This window comes from Glandiceps talaboti, chromosome 8 (assembly GCF_964340395.1).
Source record: "Glandiceps talaboti chromosome 8, keGlaTala1.1, whole genome shotgun sequence".
In the NCBI taxonomy this organism is placed as follows: domain Eukaryota; kingdom Metazoa; phylum Hemichordata; class Enteropneusta; family Spengelidae; genus Glandiceps; species Glandiceps talaboti.
This window is the reverse complement of record NC_135556.1, coordinates 16,426,149-16,454,134: the sequence shown is the minus strand read 5'-3', so window position 1 is coordinate 16,454,134 and position 27,986 is coordinate 16,426,149. Positions and strand designations below refer to the sequence as shown.

General features: G+C 36.7%; 2 protein-coding genes across 3 annotated transcripts; both read right to left on the bottom strand.

Moving 5' to 3' along the window:
- Positions 1-251: 251 nt before the first annotated feature.
- Positions 252-13,121, bottom strand: LOC144438924 (Na(+)/citrate cotransporter-like). Its single transcript, XM_078128151.1, has 13 exons — positions 12,991-13,121; positions 10,471-10,736; positions 8,630-8,756; positions 7,515-7,699; positions 6,687-6,878; positions 6,405-6,524; positions 5,280-5,441; positions 4,783-4,887; positions 3,306-3,403; positions 3,034-3,152; positions 2,598-2,759; positions 2,008-2,145; positions 252-1,478 (listed from the first exon to the last, which is right to left on the bottom strand). Exons 1-13 carry the CDS (start codon positions 13,117-13,119, stop codon positions 1,272-1,274), a joined length of 2,010 nt encoding a protein of 669 aa, XP_077984277.1. The 5' UTR covers positions 13,120-13,121; the 3' UTR covers positions 252-1,271.
- Positions 13,122-13,632: 511 nt separating this feature from the next.
- On the bottom strand, positions 13,633-26,907 carry LOC144438838 (Na(+)/citrate cotransporter-like). 2 transcript variants are annotated; one of them, XM_078128022.1, is made up of 13 exons: positions 26,751-26,907; positions 24,702-24,967; positions 24,290-24,416; positions 22,724-22,902; positions 22,021-22,215; positions 20,652-20,771; positions 19,888-20,049; positions 19,299-19,403; positions 18,553-18,650; positions 18,269-18,387; positions 17,322-17,483; positions 15,847-15,984; positions 13,633-15,343 (listed from the first exon to the last, which is right to left on the bottom strand). In XM_078128022.1, exons 1-13 carry the CDS (start codon positions 26,877-26,879, stop codon positions 15,131-15,133), a joined length of 2,013 nt encoding a protein of 670 aa, XP_077984148.1. In that variant the 5' UTR covers positions 26,880-26,907; the 3' UTR covers positions 13,633-15,130. The 2 variants fall into 2 exon arrangements, with proteins under 2 accessions (XP_077984148.1, XP_077984149.1); XM_078128023.1 differs by having other exon boundaries at positions 22,021-22,212.
- Positions 26,908-27,986: the final 1,079 nt, after the last annotated feature.

Below are 27,986 nucleotides of genomic sequence, written 5' to 3'. Positions count from 1 at the left end.
AAATACAGATTTGGCAAACTCAGATATATACATCTCCTGCAATTTTTGAACTTGTAAGTGTGATGACTGTTTGTGAGTGAATGTCAGTTGTCTATACTATTATGTGCTTGGTCAAAGACTCCCGTCTCCAATACAGCAGAGGAAAATAAACTGTGCAAAAACAAAAGTCAGAACAGGATACAATTATTACCTGCTGTGTCTGTCTCTTGCAAAGGGTGATGCATATACATTGTACAATTGATACATGTGTCTATCTCTTGCAGAGTGGATGTATATACATTGTAATACAATTGTTGCATGTGCCTATCTCTTGCAGAGTGGATGTATATACATTGTAATGCAATTGTTGCATGTGCCTATCTCTTGCAGAGTGGATGTATATACATTGTAATACAATTGTTGCATGTGTCTACATGGTATAGTCCGCATATTGTGTACAATCATGATATGATGCATGTTTTTTGTTTTGTGTCAAAATTATGACAAGGATGCACAGTCTTTTATGCAGTCTTTGTTTATAAATCACCTTCAATAAAATTCATGCTACACATGCAACAATTTTATTGCAATGTACACGAATCACCCTCTGCAAGAGAGAGACACAAGCAACAAATGTATCCGTTCTGACTTTTGTTTATGCACAGCTTGTCTTCTTCTGCCGTAGTTATTCTAATTTTGTGGCTACTTTCTATACACCCAAACCCACAAATCTTTTCGAATTCCATTTCGCCGAAGTCAACAGTTTCATTATGTGGTAGGCAGTTGAGGTACATCCCTCAGCGGGCATGAAGTTCTAGTTTCAAAGGCAGTGGTATTGAATGGTGGACATCACTTTCCATCCCATTATGAAGACAATGATCGAGGTAAAAGACCATTTTAAACGCTCGTCTACGGATCAAATGTACATGGTCAGTTCTGTCATCAGAGACTTTAAGTTAATATAACTAGCACCAAAGTATGTAAAATACGCTGCACTGTAGACTTTATAGAGGAATAATCTGTAAACTTGTGAGAGGCATTCAGAACAACTAAAGTCCTGTACAGGGAGAAGGGAAGCCATGACCACGGGCACCAATATCGATCCTGCGGGAGGAGCGATAGCCAGACCCGGGAGAGGTGTTCAGCAAAAGTGCGTCCCTATTCTTAACTATTGCCCATGTTAAGTCAATGGCGAAGTTGGTTTCAAATGAGTCACGACTTCAATACAATTTGATACATCTGCAGGCATTATTTCCACGTTCTTGAGTAAAACCATGACAGAGGCGTGGTCTCTATACTATAGTTGTTATGTTGGTAAGTGCAGCCATTGTCCCGTTAGCAACATACTCCAAGCATACCGTAGATGTCGGTGCAACCGTCGACTGAGCTATAGCCCAGTCTGGGAAGGTATTCAAGTCGAACTGTAACATACCAATGGTGTTAATACTTAGGTTGACCACCAGTAAACACAAAATATTCATCATGAATCCACACTTGGCCTGATAACAGATATAAATAAAGATGTTTGTAAGCATATCTCTCTGTAAATACATAATATTATACAGTATATATTATATGTTACATCCAAATGTTCTCTTTGAATAACTGAGCATTTTCGTCTTCAACTACAGTCTGAAATCACCCCTGTGCATGACTGTGATTTCAAAGAGATAATACTTGTAAACAAATCACTAAAATACATCATTCAGACTAGACATTGGTTTTGTATTTTAAGGAGGGAAAAGGGCAAGACTTATTGTGTCTTAATTTGTGTATTAAGGGACCCAGAAAATCATTTAAACCAACCCTGCAGGATGCAACCTCTCTGAACTTTACTATGAAAATTGGTTTAGAAGATGCTTTGCTGTGCACTGGGGGCGAAGTATTCTGGGAAGCAAACAAAGTTAGAAACTCCTAAAAAAAATCGTTAACTCTGGCCCAATTAATGATTTAATAGTTTATTGTTAAACTGTTTAAGGACATTCTCTCGTCTGTGACATAATTTTAGAAATTATAGAAACAACTTACCATATCCAGGATTGTCAGGGTACCATAAGCGAATACAATAGCATTTGGTGGTGTAGCGACTGGTAGCATAAATGCAAAGGAACAAGCTATGGTTGCTGGGATCATGAAGTAGAATGGATGGACCCCAATACTGGTACCCTAAAAATAACAACAAATTTAAGAAAACAGTCAAGAAATGTCGTCAATGTCGATCTAAGTGATCTAAAATAAACAGTATACACTTTATACAAGTTATAACAACAATGAAATATTTCAAATCTGTTAGGAAATTAAACTGAATATACTAGTACAAATACTGTCAAATTTAATTTGTAGCAAAGAATACACGTGTCTACCATGTATATACTATACTTATAGAGCCATTTTCGGATATATGTTGCAATGTCAATTTATTTACAATGGAAGTCAATCGAAATCGAGCTTCGAAAAGGTAATGAACACAATTCTTTTTAAAGAAATAGACATGGTTGAGATTAATCGTATCACTAAAAACAATAATCCCTGTTTGATGAACGGTGAGGTTATACATATGGTATAATTGTTAATTTTGAGCTCCATTCAATGTAGGAATGTTTCTTAAACCTACTAACCAGTTCTCCAAGTATGGGAAGGAAAATAGACGCCGTGGACGTATTACTTGTTATCTCGGTGAACAAAGCAATGACGACCGTAATTACAAATACCATTGCAGCTGGTGGAATCACTGCCAGTCCGACGAACTGCTGACCAAGCCACACGGATAATCCGGATACCTGTAGCCAGAAGAAAGTTCTTTATTTCAAAGGTATAGCGCCCTCTAGAGTATATTGTATGGATTGTTGATAAAATATGCCGATTTAACTTCAGGCAGAGAATATGTGTTTCAAGACTACATTTAATCGCGGCATTTAATGTCGAAAATGTGTTTGTCGTTGCATTATATCAAGGTTTTTCTGTCAATTTGTATGCCAAAAGTTCTGATGTTTTATCATTGATAAATTTACTGTATGTAATATAGCGAGAATGGGAGAAGAAAGCTGATACAACCTTGCATCCCTGGGCCAATGCGAATCCACCACCAAGCAGGATAACGACATTCCATGGCAGCTTTGTATTAACTGTATGCCAGTCTAATAACGCCTTTCTTGGTTTAGCCTCGGAGTCATCTACAAAGAAACCAAACCAAACTTCAATACCAGTATAATCGAAATGATCAGCTGTGTACTGACTTTACTAGCCAGTTTGTAAATTGCGCCATCCAAATGCGACAGTCCCGGACATGATGATGGAAAAAAAAGGTACCTAGGCCCTATACTTACCTCCTCTTTGTCGTAGGCATCCAAAGTTTGGTGGGCGTGATGGAAAGATAAAGAGACATATTGCGACCAGAACACCAGCAGTGGAATCATGTGTGTAACTGGAACAAATCAAAGTACAGTACAGGATAGACGTTTATTTGGTGGACCATGACTGGGAACAAGTATGTCTCTGATAAGTACGTGATACAGTCAGAGTAATATCCCCAATGCACTATCAACAAGTGTTATACATACAATAGAATGTTATACAAATGAATAAAGAACTGGGATGATGTATAAAAAAACCTGAAAACATTGTTGAATTAGAGCTTGAAACTTTACTTGATAAAAAAAATATTCAAAATGTGGTTGCAAATTTCACTAAACATCAAAGAACAATATCCATACACCAGAGTATCATACTTTACGTAGACATGGCGGACTCAATACAATAGTATGATTGTAAGGGTATGCGGTAGAAAACCTCCAGGCTACAAAGACGTAGAATACAAAAGGCAGGGGTCTGTATTTAGATGATAGGGGTCAAAAGAGCAGACAGTATTCATTTCAAATACTACACGAAGCTGTGCTGACGGTCGTTAGTCATTTACGTGTATGTCATGTGAAGGCATCAAATGACATATTTCACAACACCATACAATTACTGTCACTTCGTCACTTCGACATATAACCCCTAGCTATAACAGATCATTTTTTCAAATGATCCCTCATTTACTAAGTTGTATACTGTATACCAACAAAGAATAATTATAGTGAAAATTCCTTTGATTTATTTCAAAGATGTTTATTCTTAAACGTTAGCAAGCAAACATATTAGCATCAACAGAATCACAATTTGGTAAATATTTTTTTGATCAAGTAAATGCTCGGTAAATTGTGCTTTAAATTTGCAGGAGAAATTGCACATTAAACGTTTCGTGTATTATTTTCTATTCTATTACTTAAATAGTTGCCGATGCAAATGACAAAAAAAAACACTTCCAGATTTTAGACATTTCAGATCTGTAGTGACTAAGGCGAGAAACATTAATAAACAAATTATAGAAACCAGCAGTAAGAATAAAATGCGTCTGAGAAAATGGTCACTCTAAGAAGCTTGACGTTTTTATATAATTTATCTGTGCTTTATTTAATTCAGTAGTGAGCAGAATCACACTTTTTTCTACTGTTTTGTCAACTTTGTGCAGCCTTGTTACTGGCTTTATTTGTCTTGTGTCATCTTTGCTTTTGTAAATTAAATATAAAAATCGTTGCCTAGCTACACACAGTAACGGTTGGTTATACAAAGTTTGATTTGTACAAAATGAATGTTACTGTCAAACGATAATGCCTTCATTTACATAATATGTAAATATTAAATATTATTTGGAAATCGCACAGAAACCTAATTATGTGATAATAATCCATTTCATAATTATATCTTTTTTCAACAATAATTAATAGTCTGAACATAAAAAATCAAAGTCCAATAACTTACCCTTTGGGGAATCCAACTACCCATCCAGGTGCAAACTTTGGATCTCTTGTCAACCATAGACATGCAAGTACAATGAAATGTCCAAGCACAGCACCTTCAGCCCAACTGAAAGGATAAAGTTGTAGATCATTGAGTCAATATTTATTATTAGAATCATACCGCAGATAAATGTAATCACAGTGTCGGGTGTACTTCTTTCCTGTACGACTAATTGTATATCTCGTCGATGACCAAGACATAAAGAATGCTCATAACGATTTTCAGTACATATCAGAATCACATATGACTTGCGATAGTACTCAGTTCGGATAGAGAAAATTGCATAAAGACTTCATATTTATATTACACCGTGACGTCATTCAGGTACAGATAATTGCAGTAATTCCTATCTATATTACTAGTACATCAACGTCATTTAGCTAGAGAAATGACGTATTTACAGTGACTTGACTGGGAAATTGCTACCGCGGGTAATAATACATTCATATTACACCTACGTCATGGAGCCAAGATCTTTGTATTGTTTCCTAATTACTGCACCGACAGCGTCATCACCAGCATCTTTCTCTTCTTTATCTCCACAGCAACAACAGTTTTCACGACAGCACTGCGCACATTGACCACGACCGCACATTCTAAACCAATGCTTTATATCTCGCCTTAGGTCAGAAGACAACATAAAAAGACACAAAAGTCGAGTGAATGATGTAAGACGGTTACTAGTGGTAACATTCTCATCATACAAGTTAGATAGTCATGCAATTAGTATGATAAAGCATTCTCAACTACAAGTAACATAAACGAAGTATAAAACGTACATTCTTTTAAAGTGCTAAGCTCTCAACCACTACATTTTATACTTTCTAAGTTGCCTAGGTAACATACAGCATTTAATACCACCTAGCATATAGAGTTAACCATTCAAATAACCAATCGAGTCATCACGGTAGACATGTCAGAAATGTTCGATTTTAGTTATAATTGTAAAACTTTATTCAAATATATGAGGATTTAGCGAATGAGACACAAGCAACACTAACACGGTAGAACCTGCAATATTAGCCTGCTACTCTAACCATATAGCGCATTCAACAGACTCTCATATAGTCTCCCTTCCATTTTCAATGCGGAATTCTTTGGCGAACAGTACTGATTGTAAACGCAGAGAAAAAATAACCAAGGGTATTAACAGGTATGTTATCGATGAACATGGCCGATAGCCTGTCACTGGCCTCGGTCTTAGCAACCGAAGAAAGTGAGAACAAGGGGTACCTCTCAGAGGGACAGGAAAAGATGTCATGTCCAAAAATGTATCGTTCTTTGCAATTGAATAGTCGATATATTTCGGAAGTGTTCGTACTTACAGTACTAGGAAAATATATAAGTAGCACACCTGGTATATTATATGCATGGAGACTATGGATTGACGGTCATTGTTGTCAAGGTAACGAATACAGCATTATGTAAATGACACCAGACAGCCATTTGCACTCTTACACTTTGATTGAAATGACATAAACCCTAGAGTCATTCAGAAACGACAAAATGGATATCTAATCAATGTAAAACACGATTCATTCTACATAAAGATAGAGAATAACATTGGTCATGAATATGCTTACCATAGATCCAAATACTGTAACTGCAACCAAACCCAGGCCAAAAACAAACATATTATCATTCCAGGAAAAGCGTAAATAAACCATGAACCGAAGTCAATAACTGCATCTTGTCCGTAGAGACTAAAAAAGTAACGATATAAGAACGGATTTGAAACGATTTAACAAACGATGTCCTCGCCACAGAGAAATTCAAGTGAAGTTTTTCTTTCGTGTCGGCGATTACGATTTACCCATAATGCAACAATTCAGTACAAGAAATATCATACATTAAATGTGCCTTACGTTTCAACTTGTCCACTGATCACCAAGTTTGGTCCTGTACCAGTCAATGTACCAGTACCACCAATATTGGCAGCATAGGCAATACACAGAGTCAATCCCCTAGCTAGGTCCTTATCTTCCGGTAGCAAAGATTTCATGTCGATGGTTGTGTTGTCGTTTTTAGGTTCACTGAGGGGTTGATTTTCGATATCACTGCCACAATTAAGGAATAACACGTAATATACATGTATTAATATCAAGAGTATAAAATTATCGAGAATGCAAAGACGATGCATTGGTTATTTACTGACTTAAACTGAACTGGAAGTCAAGAACATATGACACAAACTGGGTAAAACAAAGCAACAGCAAAGTTAGCCTTCAAATTTCAAATTGGTCATTTGAAATGCTGACACTGTCCTTTAGCATTTAGAAAGAATGCTTCACTCAGAGTGTTTGTGTGTTTATTTACTCCAGGGACTTTTGTTTTAAATTTGTCGCTTCTAATAGTAACCAAACTAACTAAAATTATTGTTGTTGCATGTGGTAGATTACAGAAGAGGGTGATAGCGGTGCATTGGTTGTGTGGATCCGGATATAACTCCCTTGTAATAAAGATGGTGTACATACTGTATGTGGTTGAATGGGTGGCCACTTGAGGAAAATATGCCACCAGATACGTCACCCTACAGTGAGTGTAACTACAAGAATGTCCATTGTAACTCACATCACCATATTGCAACATTGGTTTTACATACTGGTTTTGCTTGTTGTCAATAGCTTGATTTCAGTGGTTTTAAGTCTTATGTACATGTTTAGATAAGTTGACTCAAGTTTGTTCATACATACCGGTCATCTACATTTACACCTAAATCTTTCAGTTCAACCTCTTCAGTTTCTTCATCAGCTCCATTCTGTGTTTCACTATCAAGTCGTTTGAAGTCTCCACTACCGATAGCTCGATTGTCGGGGTTTTTCTCTTCCACTTTAGGAGAAAGGTCGCCTGGACCTTCAGACGTAGACACTCGTTGATACTGTAAAATTTATGTGGTGTATATTTATAGACTACTAAAATGCTACATCGATAACATGGCATTTCTGTGTGACTTCAATTGAAGTCTGGCTCACACGGCCGACATTTGTTGAAAGCAAGTTTGGCCACAACGTTTTTGACAAAATTGACCGTGTAAGCCATCTTCGTCGTCTTCACCTATCGATCATTGCTGTCGTATACTTACTACCAAACAGACAGTATACCCGGAGACAAGGGTCGCTATAGGAATATACGGCCTAACAAAAAAAATTGTGTGGTTCCGATTACGCTCAATTTTTCAATAGGTGGGGTAGGTAGATTTTTTATTATATATATATATATATATATATATATATATATATATATATATATATATATATATATATATATATATATATATATATATATATATACAAACACACACACACACACTCACACACACACACACACACACACACACACACACACACACACACACATATATTCATATGTGAGTGTCCAGTTCAGGTAATTAGTTTTCCATTGTTTTCCATATGGTCTCTGTGTTATTAATTTTTCCCCATCAGAGTGTCCCTTTAAGTTGCTGTCAGTTTCCGCATCCATTATTTCTTGTGAGACATCACAATTTTCGCGATTAGTTTCGGCAGTGAAAAACTGGATGGGGTCGGGTAACCGGAACCAAACAATTTGTGTTTTTAGGCCTGGGGAGTCATCTGATATGTCCGCCTATCCCCATTTACACTATGTTACTGGTTTCTATATTTTTATTATCGATTTATGAAACATAATGGGAAGAGTAACAGAAAAAACAACCACATACTTCAAAGACTCCATTTAATGAAACTAAAGTAATATTTTTTTGAGATGGCACATTTTTTCATTTGCGGGGTAAGCTTTAATAAATACATTGTTATGCGAAGATGTGACTTACCTTTCGTTTTTTATCCAACATCTCGACGATTACAGCCTGTGCTATCGGTATCATCATGGCGGTGGTGGCGGTATTACTCATCCACATCGACAAGAATGCAGTGGTTAACATAAAACCAAACATCAACCTGAAATCCAAATCATATAGCTACATAACATGTACCGATTTTGGAAAGAAATAGGGTTCCAATAAGTGAATTTTAGGAAGATTTGTAAATGTACTGTAAATAATTCTATGTATATTTAATGTTCACCGCTAGAAGTTGAAAACACAAAAAGCGTCTTCATCCCGGCGTTATAATGGGGACCTAGTAGGATAGAGATCGTTGTTCTGCTATAGGTTTGTTCCGGGGTAATAATTGTAAATCACCTTCCGCATAGTGTGGAAAAGTGCAATGTTTATCATTATTAATGAGTACGCCTTTTCTCTCATTCGCCGGAAATCTTTCTTTCGTAAAAATACGTAGTTATGATTGAAAAGCAAAAACGAGTACACATGTCTGCTGTCGACAATGTTGCATTTAGAGAATTTCACATAGCAATACAGTTACAAGTGGTACTGTGGAGACACCAGTAGTGTTGTGTTAAGGTGGACACTTCTTCCTTAAAGGTCGAGCTAGGTCAAGGGGTAAAACGATTTGTATTAAAGTGTACGATTTATTACTCATTTGACAATACTACTATTGTGTGTTTAGAACTCAATTCGAATGTGTGTGTCTTTAGCATGCACAGAGAGAAGTATATAATGGCGCTGAAACGATAATATTGCTCCTCTGTTGAATTGCAGTTGACTAAAACCATTGGACATGATATAATACAGTTAAAACGTTCATCTGAAGACTGTATGCAATATTAGACTCTCTCACACAGCTTCGCCAGGCTTTCGCTAAACTAGTTCAAACTAGTTTGACCATTTGCTGTAAACTACAAGTCCTACCAAGCTCTCAATGGCTACTGAAGGCTATCCACAAACAGCGAAAGCCCACTCTCTACGTCACCAAATGAGTAGCGAGCTCGTTACTTTGGCAATCTGATTAAAATCCGATGTAGATGTCGCCTCCTAACGATCAGGCTAAAAAATTCAAACATGTACCAAGAAGGTCAATTCAGGCAAAATAACGACAAGGTAAAATAGCAATGAACGATTAGCCGACATCTACATCGGATTTTAATCAGATTGGTTACTTTGGCAGAGAGTGGGCTTTTGCTGTTTGTCGACAGTTTAAGTACTAGTAATCGTTGGATGCTAGATTGGATCAAATGATCCAACTGGTAAATTAAGACAATTTACATCTAATCACGAAAACCGATCATTTGGCAAATTAAGGTAGCTGTATTTCACTACTAAACACAGCTTATAAGAATCCAGTCGTGGGCATTTTGCTCTTGCTTTTCCCCTACCACGCCTGGTATTTTGCTATAATGGTCATATATTCAAACCTAAAATTAGGTAACGATTTCTTTTGAATATGGTTATCGTGTTTACATCGTATAGCCTAAACTTCCAAGTTGGGTGCTAATCACGTGACGCTACTAGGAATCCAATAAGAATTTGCGCCTGTTTTCTGGCTGTATCTTCATTAAAGCTCAATCCAAGTAGTCTGAGAGATTAAAGCAATAGGTCGTTCGCAACATGTCTGGCGTGATAGGGAAAAAGTGAGCAGCAAAACCGTTGAACGACTGAATTCTAGGTTATAACACAGCAGTGACTTTAGATAGTTTTACTACATGAATTGATGATGTAAAACCAAACTCGTTCTTACAACCCTGCTCACACTGATGAAAAAGAAAGTTTCCAATTTAAACGGGTTCAGTCAAAGAAGAGACTAAACACCAACTTACCAGACAGGTTTTGAGCCAACAGATACCAATACTCGTAGAGCGATCCTTTTATGTAAGTTCCATTTCTCTACTGCTGTAGCTACGATGAGACCACCAACAAACAGCATATTGGTCTCAGAAAGATACTTGGCACAAGTTTCCTTCATGGTTAAAACACCGAGTGTCGGAAAGAGTACCATTGGCAAGAGTGCTGTCACGGCTAGTGGAACGACTTCTGTGATCCAGTACATCGCCATAATACCGATGGCATAGCCACATTTTGCTGCCTGGAGGGAAAGTTACGAATTAGATATTGAGGACTTATGACACCAAACATCCAATATAGGACATTCAAATATTATGGCTGTTTTCTTTTTTTTTTCATTCCCTATCCTGAATAAGTATATTAACCATTTTCATCAACGCATTACAAATCAATACATTGAGTTTTCTGGAGATATACATTATCGTAAAGCGTTTTCCAACGGCGAGACCTTGCCATCCACACGTACGATCCGTGTTATTAATTGCCGACAATACATCTCTTTACTCTTAGACTAATAGCCATATTAGCATATGTACAATTCATACAAAGATATACCGTTTACTTTTGGATCAAGGGAAACCAAATTTTGTCTACGGTCATGGGCAAAATGTGTTCAATAAAGGGAATATTGTTCTGTGGAAGGATTGTGCATAAGTTGTAACAGGTCATCGGGAAAGGCTGTACGATCTTGATTAAATTTATTTGGTTGATATTGAAGAGTGAATTTGATATACTAGTAGTAATATCAGTAGGGTGGTTCATAATCAAACATCTCAGCTGTTACTCCCTATGGTGTCAGTTTACAAAGATGCATATTAATCTCGTTTCAGGGACACACTTGTTGCATCATTAGAGTCGGTTATAGACACCATGAATTCTTTTGTTTCATATGATACCACCATGCTAGTCGGGTAGTCGGTATGTACGTGACAACTGACGGTGTCTCCCTTACAAAACGACATGTCAATGACATTTCTATTCTCAGTTTACTGGCGTCTTCGTATGGTAAACGAACACGCATATCTGCAATATCTGTAGATCATTAGTGATTAACACGATATTTTTTTTAAATACTGCTATTTTTTTTTTTTTACATCTATCGTTGTTTGTTTGTCTGCGTTTCTAAAGTATGCTTCGATTTTACGTACAACCATATATTAAACAAATGTTTAACAACATCTCTGTCTCAGCTGTTATTTTATCGTTTGTCGATGAATAAAAATAACCATCGAACATTTACGACTTTGTTGTCTTCGGTCATTACACGATCGACAGGCACGTCGTCCTTTGACATGTAATTAGTTTCCTTTCCGTTTGACCTTTAAAACGAGTTTTTTCTCCAGTAGTAACTAAATGTACCAGCATATAATCCACTACATAAAAATAGAGATACATATCTAAAAATATGTGTATCGTGCATTCATATGAAACAAGCGATCGAATGACTGCGTCTGTACACAACAGCCAACGAAGGTATTAGTAATTGCATATCTATTTGTACGATAGGATTGTATGGGAACATTCATGAGTCATGTTTTCTAAGCATACTCTGTCAAATATTGCAGTAATTTGTTTTTATTAGTATCCAATGTCATTGAGTTATTCATGACACTACTTGACTTGTAACTGACCCCAGACATGGTCTGAGGTTTGACTCGTATTGTTTTTTTTCAGATATCGCAGTAAAACCCTGTTGATATCACTTGACATGTTGAAAATAACACGCGACAAAACACTTTACGTGATAGGCGATATTTAGACTGTGATCAACACTGTGTACATCGCATCCAAGTAGTTTTGACTTAACTTTTGTCGCGTAACAAATGTAACTTGAAATGAGAAGACCTTGAAAACATATCAAGACACTCGACGAAAGAACCACAGCTCAGCTATAAACTAAATGCATAATGGAAGTTGAGAGTAGTGCAATTATGTGGCCCTTGTGGCATGTGAAGGAGAGGTTGATGACTTCAATCGGTGTAAATCTCCTGTAAATCGCTCTTCTACATATGAAAGGGAAATGGTTCAGTGTAGAAAGGGAATGTTAATGTGTTTGGTTAGTACCATCCTATGGCAAAAAACGCATTGTTTTTTGGAAACAAGAGCTACTATATAAATACAAATATGCTCTCACTGCTCTGTAAATGCTTAAAGTCCGTGGATTTCATAACACTGATATTTCTGACAATAAAGTGGAAATATCAGACGGAGAGTATGGTGACTTCGAAGAAGTTCAGCCCAAGGACAAGGTTAAAAGTATAATTGTAGTGTATTGAAATGTGCACTTATAATTTGCTATGGGCTAGACATGCCACTCCATTGATGACAATTCAAATACCCTGGACAATACTGCATTCGATGCATTCTACATCTCATTTGAATGTTGAATACTGCAGCTATAGTGTGTACAGCCAGAATCGAAGACGGTGGATATTGTTAGAACTAAACAAGGTATGCTATGAACGGATTTAACAACTTCAACAAGTCATACTTACCGGAGTTGGTACAAGTATCGGTAGAGGACACAACACTATTGGTGTCAAAATGATGACCAATGTACTCTTGAAAGCCCATAATATCTTGAAAAACTCGCCGATGGACACTCTTACACACGTTAAAGCCATCGTTGATGTCCACCAACTAAGTTATTGAATAAATGTCACGGCTGGATGGGGTCACTGCGGGTCAACATGTCATGTACGGACAAATTCATTTCAGACAAGGGGTGCTCCTTATTTGAACGGTCGGAGATCGGTCAACTTGGGCATTGGTGCATGGTGTAAAGGCTCAGAAAATTCTTCATGTGATGACTGTGAAAAAGGGGACTCCGAAAACACACGTTACACCGTCATATGTAGTCATGTAAAAATGAGATTGGTCTCCCTGCACCTCGTATGCAATGAGTAAATCCGTTTCTAACGCTACTACCTGCCATCTTACCTCTGTTTTTTTTAAGGTAGGCCTATTTTTTTATGGTTCACATGCCAGAGGCTGGATCCCACGTTACAGTGACAAGGTGCATACAGGTAGGTACATAATGTAATTAGTACAGATCACGCGAAGGAAACTTAGTTTACTAGCAGTCAAGCTTACTCCTTGTCAGAAAATAAACAAACACACAGTCCCACGTCGTTTTCATCATCTACAATTTATATTTTTCCATAACTTGAGTAAAATTTAAGACATTGTTCCAAAATACAACTTGAGTAAAATTTACATATAGGATTAATGTTTTCAAAAGACTTGCACGTTTCAATGATTAATGTACACAGAGTTAAGAGGAGTTTCATTTCGAACAATTAGGTCAGCACATGGGCCGTTTGTAATCCATGGGTTTGCAACTACATACTTTGAGAAAATAGGGATAGAAGCCTACGGGAGAAGCCCAAGATTACCAAAAAACATGGACAATTACAGTACACATGGAAAATACATACTATGCAGAATGACCATATATTAAGAATGACAATTTGTATACAGTAATAATGTTGAGGGTTTTTTTTACCCTGAATAGAGATAACAATATAATGATCTAGGATTATTAATATAAAAGTCAACGACTATTTGTTGGTGTCATATCTCTGTAAAACGTTTCTATGGTAACTTACATTTTACGTATTGTAAATACTTTGTAAATAATAGTAGATGATTCCTTCACATACCATGGAGTATATACTCTAGCGTCCCATTTCTTTCTGTAGATTGGCATCAAAATCATTGCGGTGCGTCGCTACTTTGGCCCTTTTTGACGGGATTGGGTACTTCTGAACACATATCTTGCGTCTTGAAGGCTCCGTAAATCAATGTCGAAGTTAGGACAGGTAGAGCGTAATTTATCAGAAAATCCATCCAACTTTGCGAGGCAGATCCGTCTATATTGCCATTGCTCAGCAGGAATTGTAGCAGGGTTTTTTACGGTTAAACAACGGAACGAAAAAAGCTCAAAAGCAGTATATAAAATATTTTAAAAATAAAAATAAAAACTAACGCTACAATTATTGTAGCTAGTGAGTTAACAGACATGCAAATATATCAGATAAACGATACATATTCATCACTGTTTATCTGAAAGTAATAAGCACTTAGGATCATCAGTAGCTATTGTTCATCTAATAAATATGCATATCTGCTGACTACCACGAGGTAATGATGGATCACTGCTAAGACAGTCAAAGAACAATGAATGCAACGTTGTCATTACATTGAGTATATATGTACAACTTAGGCTGAAGTAATACAATATTCCAAAAATGGTACAGGGATATTTAGACATGTTGTTTTTCATTTGTAATTTGAAAGAAAGAAGTTAGTTGTAAGGTTCTTGAATATGTCATAAGGTTAGTTTACCTCTACAAGAGTGTCTGCTATCATCAAAGTAAACGGACTTGGTTGATTTTTATCACAAACGACGTACAATCGTAATTATGTGGAGTAAATATGAATAACACACTTCAGAATTACAATGGAATAACCCGGTTAAAGTTACATAAACATAATTATTATGAACAACAGAAATCCCACCAAAATACCAACTTCTGTACAAAATACCAACTTCTGTACATTTTGGTATACACCTATGTATTACAAATGTAGTTTTCCAAAGCGCTATTTTAGTACAGCATTGACATCCTATCTCTATGCAGGGGTTGTCAACGTCATGTTGGTAAGTGAAGCCATTGTCCCGTTAGCGATATACTCCAAGCATACCGTAGGTGTCACTGCAACTGTCGACTCAGCTATAGCCCAGTCTGGGAAGGTATTCAGGTCGAACTGTAACATACCGTTAGTATTAATACTTAGGTTGACCACCAGTAAACACAAAATATTCATCATAAGTCCACACTTGGCCTAATAACAGATACAAATATATATAAAAAATTGTTAGACTACCTATCTAAATATATGTGTATATCTTTTGGGACCTTTAGTGTATACCAAATATACACGTTCAACGAAACACAATTCTGAGAAATACCACAGGTATCTTAAGACTTGAACTGTTACAAAAATGATTATAATCGACGCGTGCATGTCAATGTTATTATTCAAAAGACTCAGAGACAACATTTGAATAGAAATAACGAATTACTGCTTTTAGTTTTCTTAAACTTTTCTTAAAGTCCGTCTTACATCCAGATCGGTGACGGAGGAACTGTGCTTGTAGTTAAGGTCTTAGTTAGTTAGTTGGTTGGTTGGTTGGTCTGTCTGTCTGTCTGTCTGTCTGTCTGTCTGTCTGTCTGTCTGTCTGTCTGTCTGTCTGTCTCTGTCTGTCTGTTTGTTTGTTTGTTAGTGTTGATTGTTTGTTTTGCTTCATTTAGTTTGTAAATATGTTAATGATAAAAATAACTTACCATATCCATGATTGTCAGGGTACCATAAGCGAAAACAATAGCATTTGGTGGTGTAGCGACTGGTAGCATAAATGCATATGAACAAGCCACAGTTGCAGGAATCATGAAGTAGAATGGATGGACCCCAATACTGGTACCCTAAAATAACGAGACAGTGAAGACAAGAAATTATTCTTGTTGAAAGGAGTACTTAGCTCAAAGCTGTCCAGAATTTTAAAAAAAAACTTCTACAGCTTACACATGTAATAGAATAAAAATTGATCAAAAATCACTAAGAAACTACTTTTTTCAAACTGCTGTTGAAACTAAAAAATGGTTTTAGGAAAATAATATCTACCATGATCAGAGTAAAAGCACTTTTCAACATAATGCTGTTCGAGAGTGCTGTTGACATGGCAACACCCATGGAATATAGATTGGTTATATTAGACTGCTAATACGTAAAAGAAAACCACCCTGAAGCGATACCTTACTGATAATTACATATTGTATAGTATGTATTCACTGCACCAGGAGCAACTTGGATATAAATTATAGACAAATAACCAAAGATATATTCACGAAAAATTAATTGTAAAAAAAGACAGTGTATCTGTTTACTAGAGGTCAATATCATCCGTAGGTAGTGTAGTGGAAAGTTTAAAATCTTGAGTAACGCTTGGTTTTGAATTTGTCGCCATGTTATGTGTTAGGGAGCATCATTTTGTGATCAGATAACCACACTACATTCACTGAAAATTGTTATAATATCAAAAATTAGACATTATAAATGTTAACCCAGTCACGTGATCGATATTATCTATAAGTAGTACAGAACCAAGTTGATATCTAAAAATTGATATACGAAATCAGGATCGCCGTTGACGGCGCTGTTTTTTGGGTGCGGACCTAAAACCTCAAATGTTACATCAATATAAAACAATATATACAATTAGATTTAGACTAAGCTGTAGCATAAAAGCCAAGCACGTTTGGCCAGAAGTGTCACGGTATGTTATAAAAAACCGCCAAAATGATAAGTATATGACAAAGAGTGTGGTATACGTCGTTATCACGGAAACAAGTTAATCAGGATGCTATTCGTGAAAATAACATGTTTGTATTTAATAATTAATACAGTGAGTGTTGTGATGTATCCAAACATAAAGCTACATCAACTTGTCTACCCTGGATACATTTATTTCGTACTTAGTTTGGAAAGTAGTTTGAAAGTTCTCATTACTTTTATTCCGTGCTCAAAGTTTAGTTTAAAACCCCCTAATCTATGGACAAACACAATCAGTATTGCTATTGGCGTAAACCTTGTTTGCTTCACACTGGAGATCCGGGATTGAAGATTACATGATCATCTACTATTGGTAGAAATTACTTCAAGTGAATATTGAAAATACATCTTTGAAAAAAAGATACTGTACCAGTTTGATATACATTTAAAACTGTGTAATGTTTCAACAAACAATGTTTAACCCACTAACCAGTTCTCCAAGTATGGGAAGGAAGATAGATGCCGTGGACGTATTGCTCGTTATCTCAGTGAACGCAGCAATGACGACTGTGATCACGGCCACCATTGCAGCTGGTGGAATCACTGCCAGTCCGACGAACTGCTGACCAAGCCAAGCTGATAAACCAGACTCCTAGAGACATAATAGCAGAACATTAGTTTACGTTGAATGTGTTTGAAGAGTTTCTCACACTAAATGAACCCTGATACCAAGAACATACACCAAAGTCAACTAGATGGTTGGAAAATGGTTATGAGTGACATCTTACATCGTGATGATGATGCGACAAACACAAAGCACTTCACATGGACATGCGTACTGGAACATCGATGGACTTTAAGTCGCATAATCAAATTCACGATTGCGTTTGTTAACAAAAGATGAAACAAATGTGGAGAGAATTGATAGATGGATGGATCGGTGGACGGATGGGTGGATGGATGGACGGATGGGTGGATGGATGGATGGATGGTTGGTTGGTTGGCTCGATGGGTGGATGAGTGGGTGGGTAAATGGACGTATGGATGGGTGGTTAACAAAAATTCATGGATATGAAAGTCATCGATGAAACATCATTCTGAGAATTTCTCTCATAAACATGGCAGTTTATAATTTGTCATTTTATGTGGAAAAATGTGTTTAACATTGCACTATCTATTATAAGGTTTTACGATCTGTAACAAAATGTTGACACTTAACTTAAGGTTTAATGGCACAACTTTCGATAAGACATTTACTAGTCTGTGACTGCCGTGTGTACATACCGCTATAATTGTTACAATATTAAGTATTGGTATAAGTATTGATGTGTGAAATTTAAGTGATAAATTGATAAATAGCTTCTACCAGCGTGAGAAATCCGTCAAGTAATAATGGCAATGTGAGTGACTGACAATTTAATAGAAAGTTTGTACAACCTTGCAACCCTGGGCCATAGCGAATCCACCGCCAAGCAGGATAACGACATTCCATGGCAGCTTTGTATTAACTGTATGCCAGTCTAATAACGACTTTCTTGGTTTAGCCTCAGACTCATCTAGCAATAAATGCAAAAAAAAAAGAACAACACATTTCAATATTGTCATCAATGACTATGTCGTCATTTATTCGCTCGATATGTTGTTCTAAGTCGCAGGGCTACCCTAGAATGTTAACCCCACACCGTGGTCACTAACATAATATATTGAAGACGCTGCCTTACCTCCTCTTTGTCGTAGACATCCAAAGTTTGGTGGACGTGATGGAAAAATAAAGAGAAATATTGCGACCATAACACCAGCAGTGGAATCATGGATATAACTGAAATACAATGCATGGTACATATGTAGATGATTTATTGGACGATGGATGAGTATATATGTTGTAGGGATCTCAAGATATTCTTAGTGCTCGACAAGGATAAAACACAATGGAATATTACCATAACGTGTGATAGTGACGACGTACAACAATACAGTGCGAATATATATATATATATATATATATATGTGTGTGTGTGTGTGTGTGTGTGTGTATGTGTGTGTTCAAAAGAAACTGATAAGTATATATGTATATATTATATATACTTAGTCTATAATGCTTTGCTATTAATATTGCATCGAGCACTGTTCCCTCCAGTGAGACACTTATATATATATATATATATATCAGTAATGTGTATTGTAGTAAACGTTCTCTAATTTCAAATGATTCAACCGCATTTATTCTTCCATATTTAACATTGTCGACACATTACTTGTTTGACTAACAGTATTTTAAAATAACGAAGATTGATGTGCAAAACAATTTTAAAATTAACACTAAAATAGATACTTATAACCAATGTTGGCGAGTAAATATATAGCAATGTAATCACGTTTGGGAATAACTTACAGAATTTGATTCCCCTTTTGCAATAACGACAAAAAGTTTTAATGTGAGCTTAAAATAGTAGCGTCAATACATTACCCTTTAGTGAATGCAATACCCCATCCAGGTGCAAACTTTGGATCTCTTGTCAACCATAGACATGCAAGTACAATAAAATGTCCAAGCACAGCAGCTTCAGCCCAACTGACATTGAAAAAAAAAGTTATATTGAAACAATTTGTTAGTAACTGTTAAATGTTATATATCACATGTCGCATATACAACGGTGGGTGTAAAAACATTCCTGAGTGACAAACTATAACTATGTGATGACCTAATGGTTATTTATAACAGATCTCAGAATGACATTTGGTCATGTAGGCAAACACAGATATGACACCATAACATATTTTCCTACGGTTGAGACAGACCGACAGACAGACAGACAGACAGACAGACAGACAGACAGACAGACAGACAGACAGACAGACAGACAGACAGATAGATAGATAGATAGATAGATAGATAGATAGATAGATAGATAGATAGATAGATAGATAGATAGATAGATAGATAGATAGATAGATAGACAAAATCTGTTCATTTCATGAGTAACAATGGTTGACTTAGTATTAGCGCCATCATTTAGGTAGCTAGAATTGCAATAAGAAATTCATATTACACATACGTTATTGGTCCAAGAGCTTTGTATTGTTTCCTGATGACCGCACTGACATCAGCATCACCAGCATCTTTCTGTTCTTTATCTCCACAGCAACAACAGTTTTCACGACAGCACTGCGCACATTGACAACGACCACACATTCTAAGCCAATGTTTTATATCTCGCCTTAGGTCAGAAGACAACATAAAAAGACACAGGAGAATGAATGAAGTGCTTGGGGATTGTAAGATGCATATCATAAAGTTATTGCTACTAAAATTATTTCTGAAATAATCGTTGTGAAAAATACTTGACAAACTCAACTTCTCAAACTCAACCAACCAACCTATCACAATAATAGCATTATAAGTTCATCCCAATGTGTTTGTTGCGGTAAAGAATGCAGCACAATCACTTAAATATTTTATTCCTGACATTTAGCTAGATTTGATTGTCAGAAGATCATAAAGCTTATAAATTAATTTACATGATATACCTAGAGTCACTTACAAATTGTCAAAGTGCAAAACAAAAGAACAACAAACAAAAACAAACAAAATGGATGCATCCAATCTGTATGTTCGAACGTCTGCCAATATAAAAACACCATATGCGAAAGTGCAAAACAAAACAACAACAAACAAAAACAAAAACATAAAAATAGGTATACCCATTCAATCTCTATGTTCGAACGTCTGCCAATTATATAAAAACATTATTAAGGTTCAAATTAAACTAATTCATTCTACGTTAACATAGAGAATAACATTGGTGGTGAATGTGCTTACCATAGATCCAAATACTGTAGCTGCAACCAAACCCAGGCTAAAAACAAACAAATTACCATTCCAGGAAAAGCGTAAATAAACCATGAACCGAAGTCAATAACTGCATCTTGTCCGTAGAGACTGAAAGTGACAATATAAGAAAGGAGGTCAAACCCTTATGTAGAAACTTCGGTTTAAGACTCTACAATAGATTCTAAGCTAAAACAGTTCGTTGTGAGAGATGTCTATTTCTCGCTAGACTTGCTATCTTAAAGGTCTTGGGGCTGTTTTTATTCCATATTTGAATAAAATATTTTTCAAAAACATATCAACTGTATTCTTTTTGTGAAGTGATAACCTGACTGAGTGAGTGATTGCAAAATAGTCGGATGAACGTGTGTATGGTCTTTGGGGGACTACTGGTAACTGGAAAAAAGTTGAGGACATTTGTTCTCTACAAGACTAAAATTTAGAGAGACTGAGAGAGAGAGAGAGAGAGAGAGAGAGAGAGAGAGAGAGAGAGAGAGAGATAGAGAGAGAGATAGAGAGAGAGAGAGAGAAAGAGAGAGAGGGGGGAGGGAGGGAGGGAGGGAGGAAGGGAGGGAGGGAGGGAGGGAGGGGGGAGGGAGAGAGAGAGAGAGAGAGAGAGAGAGAGAGAGAGAGAGAGAGAGAGAGAGAGAGAGAGAGAGAGAGAGAGAGAGAGAGAGAGAGAGAGAGAGAGAGAGAGAGACTATTACCAGTCTACCTTCATACCTGTGACACTGTCTTGAGGTTTACACTGGCGCTTGTTCTAATAAATGGAATGTTATTGGCTAATTTGCCTAATCAGTGTTAATAAGTGTTAGTAATTCAATTTGTCATTATATACTTCAAGGAAGATTATAACGAATTCTTGGATATACAAAGCGAACGTGAAGTATTACACATTTTAGTGAAATGTGTGTTTTTATAGATTTAATTTAGCAGACAAAACACCATTATCATGATTGAACGAGTTTGTCTCTCTTCAAACCTGGGAGGGCTTCACTTCACTTCTGGTAAAAACTTTTTTTTTTAACACCCAGAGGTGATTTTCTTTTGTACCTTGTGTGCAGTTTTTAACTGTTTTGTTTGCTCATTGGAAACATTTTTGATACACTTTTGTCATTAGTTTGGTTTATTCTGTTAATATTGGTGTCAGTAAAATATAACATTTCGAACAATCGGAAAGTTAGTCTTGAATCTACTGTTATTGTGGATCGCTTGTTCTTTTTTCAAAAATTTCAAAAAATTATACGGAGTTCGTTTTAGCTCAGACCACGTTTTGGTCCAAGTGAAGTCTTTTTTTTTCGGCCAGGCATTGGAGATTACGCCGTTTTGTCAAAAATAGATTTCACAAAGAGTTCCTTACGCCTCAACTTGTCCACTGATCACCAAGTTTGGTCCTGTACCAGTCAATGTGCCAGTACCACCAATATTGGCAGCATAGGCAATACACAGAGTCAATCCTCTAGCTAGGTCCTTATCTTCCGGTGGCAAAGATTTCATGTCGATGGTTGTGTTGTCAGTTTTAGGTTCACTGAGGGGTTGATTTTCAATATCACTGCTTCAATCATACGGAATAAAAACCAGATTAGATTAACACTGAGCGTAGGTGGTACTTAAAAGTAGAAAAAAACTGGTCATTGATCAGTTGAAATTGAAATTGATATTGAAATCAAGAAAGTGATGACGAAAACAATATACATCCCACGGTAGAACAGTATTGAGGAGGGTAGTTGTCATATACGTAGAGGATATACAACGAGGTGCATGGTTCCTTCTGTGGTGATGACTTACATGTAACTGCATCTCCGTCTCTCATTTACAAAACTAAGATACCCTCTTTTTTTCTTTCTTTTCTTAGTACTTTCTGCTCTGTAAATTTTTTTTCTTTATTTAATAAAAAAAAATTTAAAAAAAAAAAGATACCCTCTTTTTTTCTTTCTTTTCTTAGTACTTTCTGCTCTGTAACTTTTTTTTCTTTATTTAATAAAAAAAATTTAAAAAAAAAGATACCCTCGCAGTCACTGTCAACTTGGTCACGTCAGGCACAACGTCAATATCTTACATACCTGTCATGCACTGTTAGTTCCAAATCGTTGACTTCCACCACCTCAGGCTCCTCATCAAAGTCAGTCTGTGTTCCATAATCAGTCCGTTTGTTCAATACGGTACCTCGATCGCCCGAATTCTTCTCTCCCCCTTTGGTGGTAGTGCCTTCTGGATGCCCAGTCGTAGATGCTCGTGGAATCTGATAAAGGTATTTGTTTAGCAAGATCGGAGATAAATCAGTCTTGACAAATCTAAACCTTCCCACAACCACGCTGTTACGGTCACTCAACACGTGACTGACTCATACTAATTGGACAAATTACCATAATTTTTCAATACATTTAATTTGATAATTACTATTTGGGTCACATGATATATAGATACTTTTCAGTGGAAGAAGGTGCATACTAATTAGTCTAATTAACATGGTAGTTATTAATTCTGTTGTGTATAAAAGTATTTGTGTTAATAAAATTCAAATTGCATTCTATTTTCGTCGAATAATATTTCAGTTATTTTATTGATTTTCAAACAAAAAGATTAGCCTTATTACCATAATATTGGAATCGTCCGTGTATAGTGTGATTTTTGTACTTAAATGAAACGAAGCTATAGGCCTGCTCTTTTTGTCATACAATACGTAATGGAGTAAAAGACCTTCATTATTCTTGACGAATTTTGCTGTTTTTGTCATGAATCTCAATTACTGTTTGCATGACTGAAGTAAATAATTATGTAACTTGTTGCAATTATGCTATCTTGGTAGATAGTTAATTTTACCTTTCACCTTGACCTCTATTGTAAAGGTCAAATGGTCAAACTTGGTTTGTTGTAGATAGATATCTACCATGCATGAGCAACTTTAATCTGACAACAACTTTTTTAAGTACCGTAGCGACAGTTCGACGTCACTTGGTTTCATGACTTTCTCATGAGAAACAGCTAGCTGAACGACAGCCATATTCGCGATAAATAATCAACATTATGGTTTACAATATAGAGACTAAATTCAAACGTCTACACCAATGTTACTTCCTTGTCTGTGTTTTTATCTTAGAACTTCACCTTTTGATTGTAATGACGAAAGCTCATCTGTGCAAAAGTTTAACTTCGTATTGCACCAAAATTCACGTTACCAACTTCCGAGAATCTGGGACAATTGTCTGAGGTCACGCATGCGTTGTGACTTCAGAAAACACTGACGAAGCCATGGTGGATACCTGGCGAAAGCTTTGGCAAGCTAAGTAAATTTTGGTGCAATACTAAGTTAAACCCATTCACCTTTGATCTTGACCTTCATCTTCAAAGTCAATTGCAACTAGCTAAACTTGGTAAATGTAATCGTATTGTCTAGTTATATACAGAATATAATTCGTCGAAATATTCAAAACCTTTCGGGAGACAATCAGTTTGTATCATTCTCGCAAACCAGAACTGTTATTTCTTCCGCTACATTTCGAAATAACGTACGGCAAGTTTCGACGGTGCCGTAAAAGAGGCCGTGGTTTGCGACGATGGTCTGTATCTGGTTTGTTAGTTTGTTATCGAGATTATTAGATTTAATACTACAAGAATATACGACCTACATTGTGCCTTTTATCCAACATCTCGACGATTACGGCATGTGCTATCGGTATCATCATGGCGGTAGTGGCGGTATTACTCATCCACATCGACAAGAATGCAGTGGTTAACATAAAACCAAACATTAACCTGGAGACAGAAATCACAGTTATCATATACACTGATTCGAGAACAATAAGGCTTCCAATGGTAGAACTTCGGTAAGATTTTTAATGTGCTTCATGCTCTGTATTTTACTTCTAGAATTTGAGGGTCTACGCAAAGACCGTGTTTAATTTAAGTACACTAAGTCACTGAAATCGAATTTCACTCAATAAGAATCAGTGTAAGGGATATTACATCTATATACTCTTTGGGGAACAAAACACGTGTTCTGGTTGAAAACGGTATAAAATTGTCAAAATACCAACTTACCACACAGGTTTTGAGCCAACAGATACCAATACTCTTAGAGCTATCCTTTTATGCAAGTTCCATTTCTCAATTGCTGTTGCCACTATCAGGCCACTGACAAACAGCATATTGGTCTCAGAAAGATAATTTGCACAAGTTGCCTTCATGGTTAAAACGCCGAGTGTCGGAAAGAGTACCATTGGTATAAGTGCTGTCACGGCTAGTGGAACGACTTCTGTGATCCAGTATATCGCCATAATAGCGATGACATAGCCGCATCTTGCTGCCTGTAGGATAGTTATAAACAATGAACGATGTGTGGTACCATCGGTGTCACGTTGGATATATATATATATATATATATATATATATATATATATATATATATATATATATATATATATATATATATATATATATATATATATATATATATATATATATATATATGGTAGTACTGGAACTCTTTCTTGGTTGTAACTCGAAGTTTCACGCATAGTGCGATCATCAGACAACTATATATATATATATATATATATATATATATATATATGTGTGTGTGTGTGTGTGTGTGTGTGTGTGTGTGTGTGTGTGTGTGTACAGATAGACAGGGAAAGACAGAGACAGACGCACAGAGAGACACAGATAGACACTGTAAAGGCAGGCAGAGACAGACAGAAGGCGACAAACACACAGACAGACAGATATACTTGACGTATGTCTAGTCAATATGCAGCAGTACCCTTTTCTATCGAACAATTTAGTCTTGGTTATCCGGCCTCTTGTCGTTGAGGGCATAGCCCCCCCCCCCCCCCCGTTGGGGCCCTCAACGGCAAGAGGCTGGGTAACCGAGACCGTCGAACAATTTAGGACGTTAAGATTTACGAGACGGATCAGTCTGAGCTTGTACATTGTATTTATCTACATGGCGATCGCGAACCAAGAAATTTGATTTGTCCCCTCTTTTCGTTTCCTTTCTCCGACTGATTGTTCTAAACTATATATGAGCAACATGAGTGTACAGTCGAATGTAATAAAACAAACTTTGATATAAACCTCTGCTATTGATTTCAAATGGTTTCGGGTGTGGGTTTCTAGATCTCAACTCATTATGCTCCAGGGGACCATGTTTTCTTTTGGGGGCGACGCGCTAGGTATAGCATGACTGCAAGGTGTCGTCCAATCATGTCAACCTCTACGTCATCATATAGTTGAATACCTAGATAGTCACGTGATATCTCCCACAGTTTAACGTTTAAAGGTATCGTGAGTAACAAGCGCTGGGACAATTATTGTTTTGCAGTATTTTCACTTGTAAAGCGTAAGTTTTGAAAGAGATAACAAAAACTTGTTATTGATTATGTCCTAAAAGTTACCACACTTGCTAAGAAAATAAAAAACCCAAAATAGATCAGGTGTTTATCTTACTCACCTACTCAAGTTATTGGTGAAAATTTATGCACACCGTGTTAAAAAATGGGAGACGAATCCCTCAAATTTTCACCAACAACTTACTACCCTGACGAGGGGTTGTCGCCAAGTGTCTAGCTCTGAATCTGAATATTTTGGTCAACAAGTTAATAGGGGACTAGGAGACAATTATTTGCTAAATTTCCTATCACCCCCCTCCTTCCAAAGTTTTAGAGACCCCTTGTCCAAATACCATTACAATTGTGATCCCTCCCTAGGAACGGAGTGGCAGTCGTAGGCCATGAAATAAAAACTGCTTATTCATGAATCACAACACCCTGAGACAACAATACTACAGTAACTGGTCAAACCAAAGGACACACCAATTATTATTGAACAACAGTGTGGGTTTGTTTATCACATCAACTGTGGGCTAATACAAACAGAACTTTAATCATAATTTTGGTGTCTATAGGACTATACACAGGTATACTATATATTAGCGAAACTGATAGAAATGTAGGTAGGCGTTTCAAGAAAGCACATTCAATATATATACTTTCCGTCTACCTTTGTCAGAAATAAGTGGCGGAATAGGTGTGACACGAAGAATATAAAGTGACGCGGACTTTAGACACAAACACAATCTGCAATACTTACCGAAGTTGGTATAAGTACTGGTAGAGGACACAACCCAATTGGTGTCAAAATGATGACCAATGTACTCTTGAAAGCCCATAATATCTTGAAAAACTCCCCAATGGACACTTTTACACACGTTAAAGCCATCCTCGATATCCAACAACAAGGTTATTGAATAAATGCAATGACTCGATAAGTTCACTACAGGCCAAAATGCCATGTATATACATTGGACAAATTCATTTCAGACAGGGGTGGCCTTCATTTAAAAATGGAAAATTGGAAAGTGGTCAGCATGTACAATGGTTTAGGATAGGATATTCCTTTTGTAGTGTGCATAAGGTACTGAAAAAAACATACATTTGTTATGTCTTGTAGTCCTGGACAGATTCGTCTCTCTGTCAACACGCAAGGACTGTACCACTTTCTAATCCTCTCTCACCTGTAATTCACTGGGTAGACCTATGAGTGGTTCGCTTAGCCCGAGACTGGACCCAAGTAGCGCGCACGGTGAAAAGATTGGTTTGCAAACATTCAAGTTGACTCACCTTTTGAGAAAGTAAACAAACATACACCCCTGTCACTTTCGTCAATTGCCTGTGATATGTGTATGGTTCGCTATTTGTCCGAAGCCATTACCCCAAAATACAAGTAAAATTTACAAATAAGATTAAAGTTTACCAGAGTAGTGATCACACACTGCTCGTAAATATAATATTTGAATTCGAGCAAGACTAGATTCTCTGCTGTCAACGGCTCAGCTCTACAAACATACCTCTTTTGAGAAAACTAGCGGAAAAGTATAATTGCGAAAGGTATGGAATGTAGTAATCAATATCAAAACCTCAACATTCTGACCAGAGTCAATTCACGTGCTGTCAAATATCACCAAGTAACTACGTAACTACGGTGTCACATAAGTGGTATGCATCATATCCTGTCAATCAATCTTTAAGCTGAAGAGAGAAACAGTACATGTATTTCACAATTATAAATTAGGTCTAAATGTGTTTGTGGTTGTCACAACTTGGCTTGTGCCAATCTTCATAGAAGGGTGTCTTATTTATGTGTGTTAGTCACGAGGTCAACATCATTAATACGTCTTTGTTTCCTCGAGGGACTATGGATCGCCCCAAACCCAGCCTGTTCCTCTTTTCATTGCATGTAAAGACTACCACAACGGAATATTTGTAGCTGAGCGCATGTACTATAAGCTTACTCGTACAGGTCTTATTTAAACACAAATCACAACAC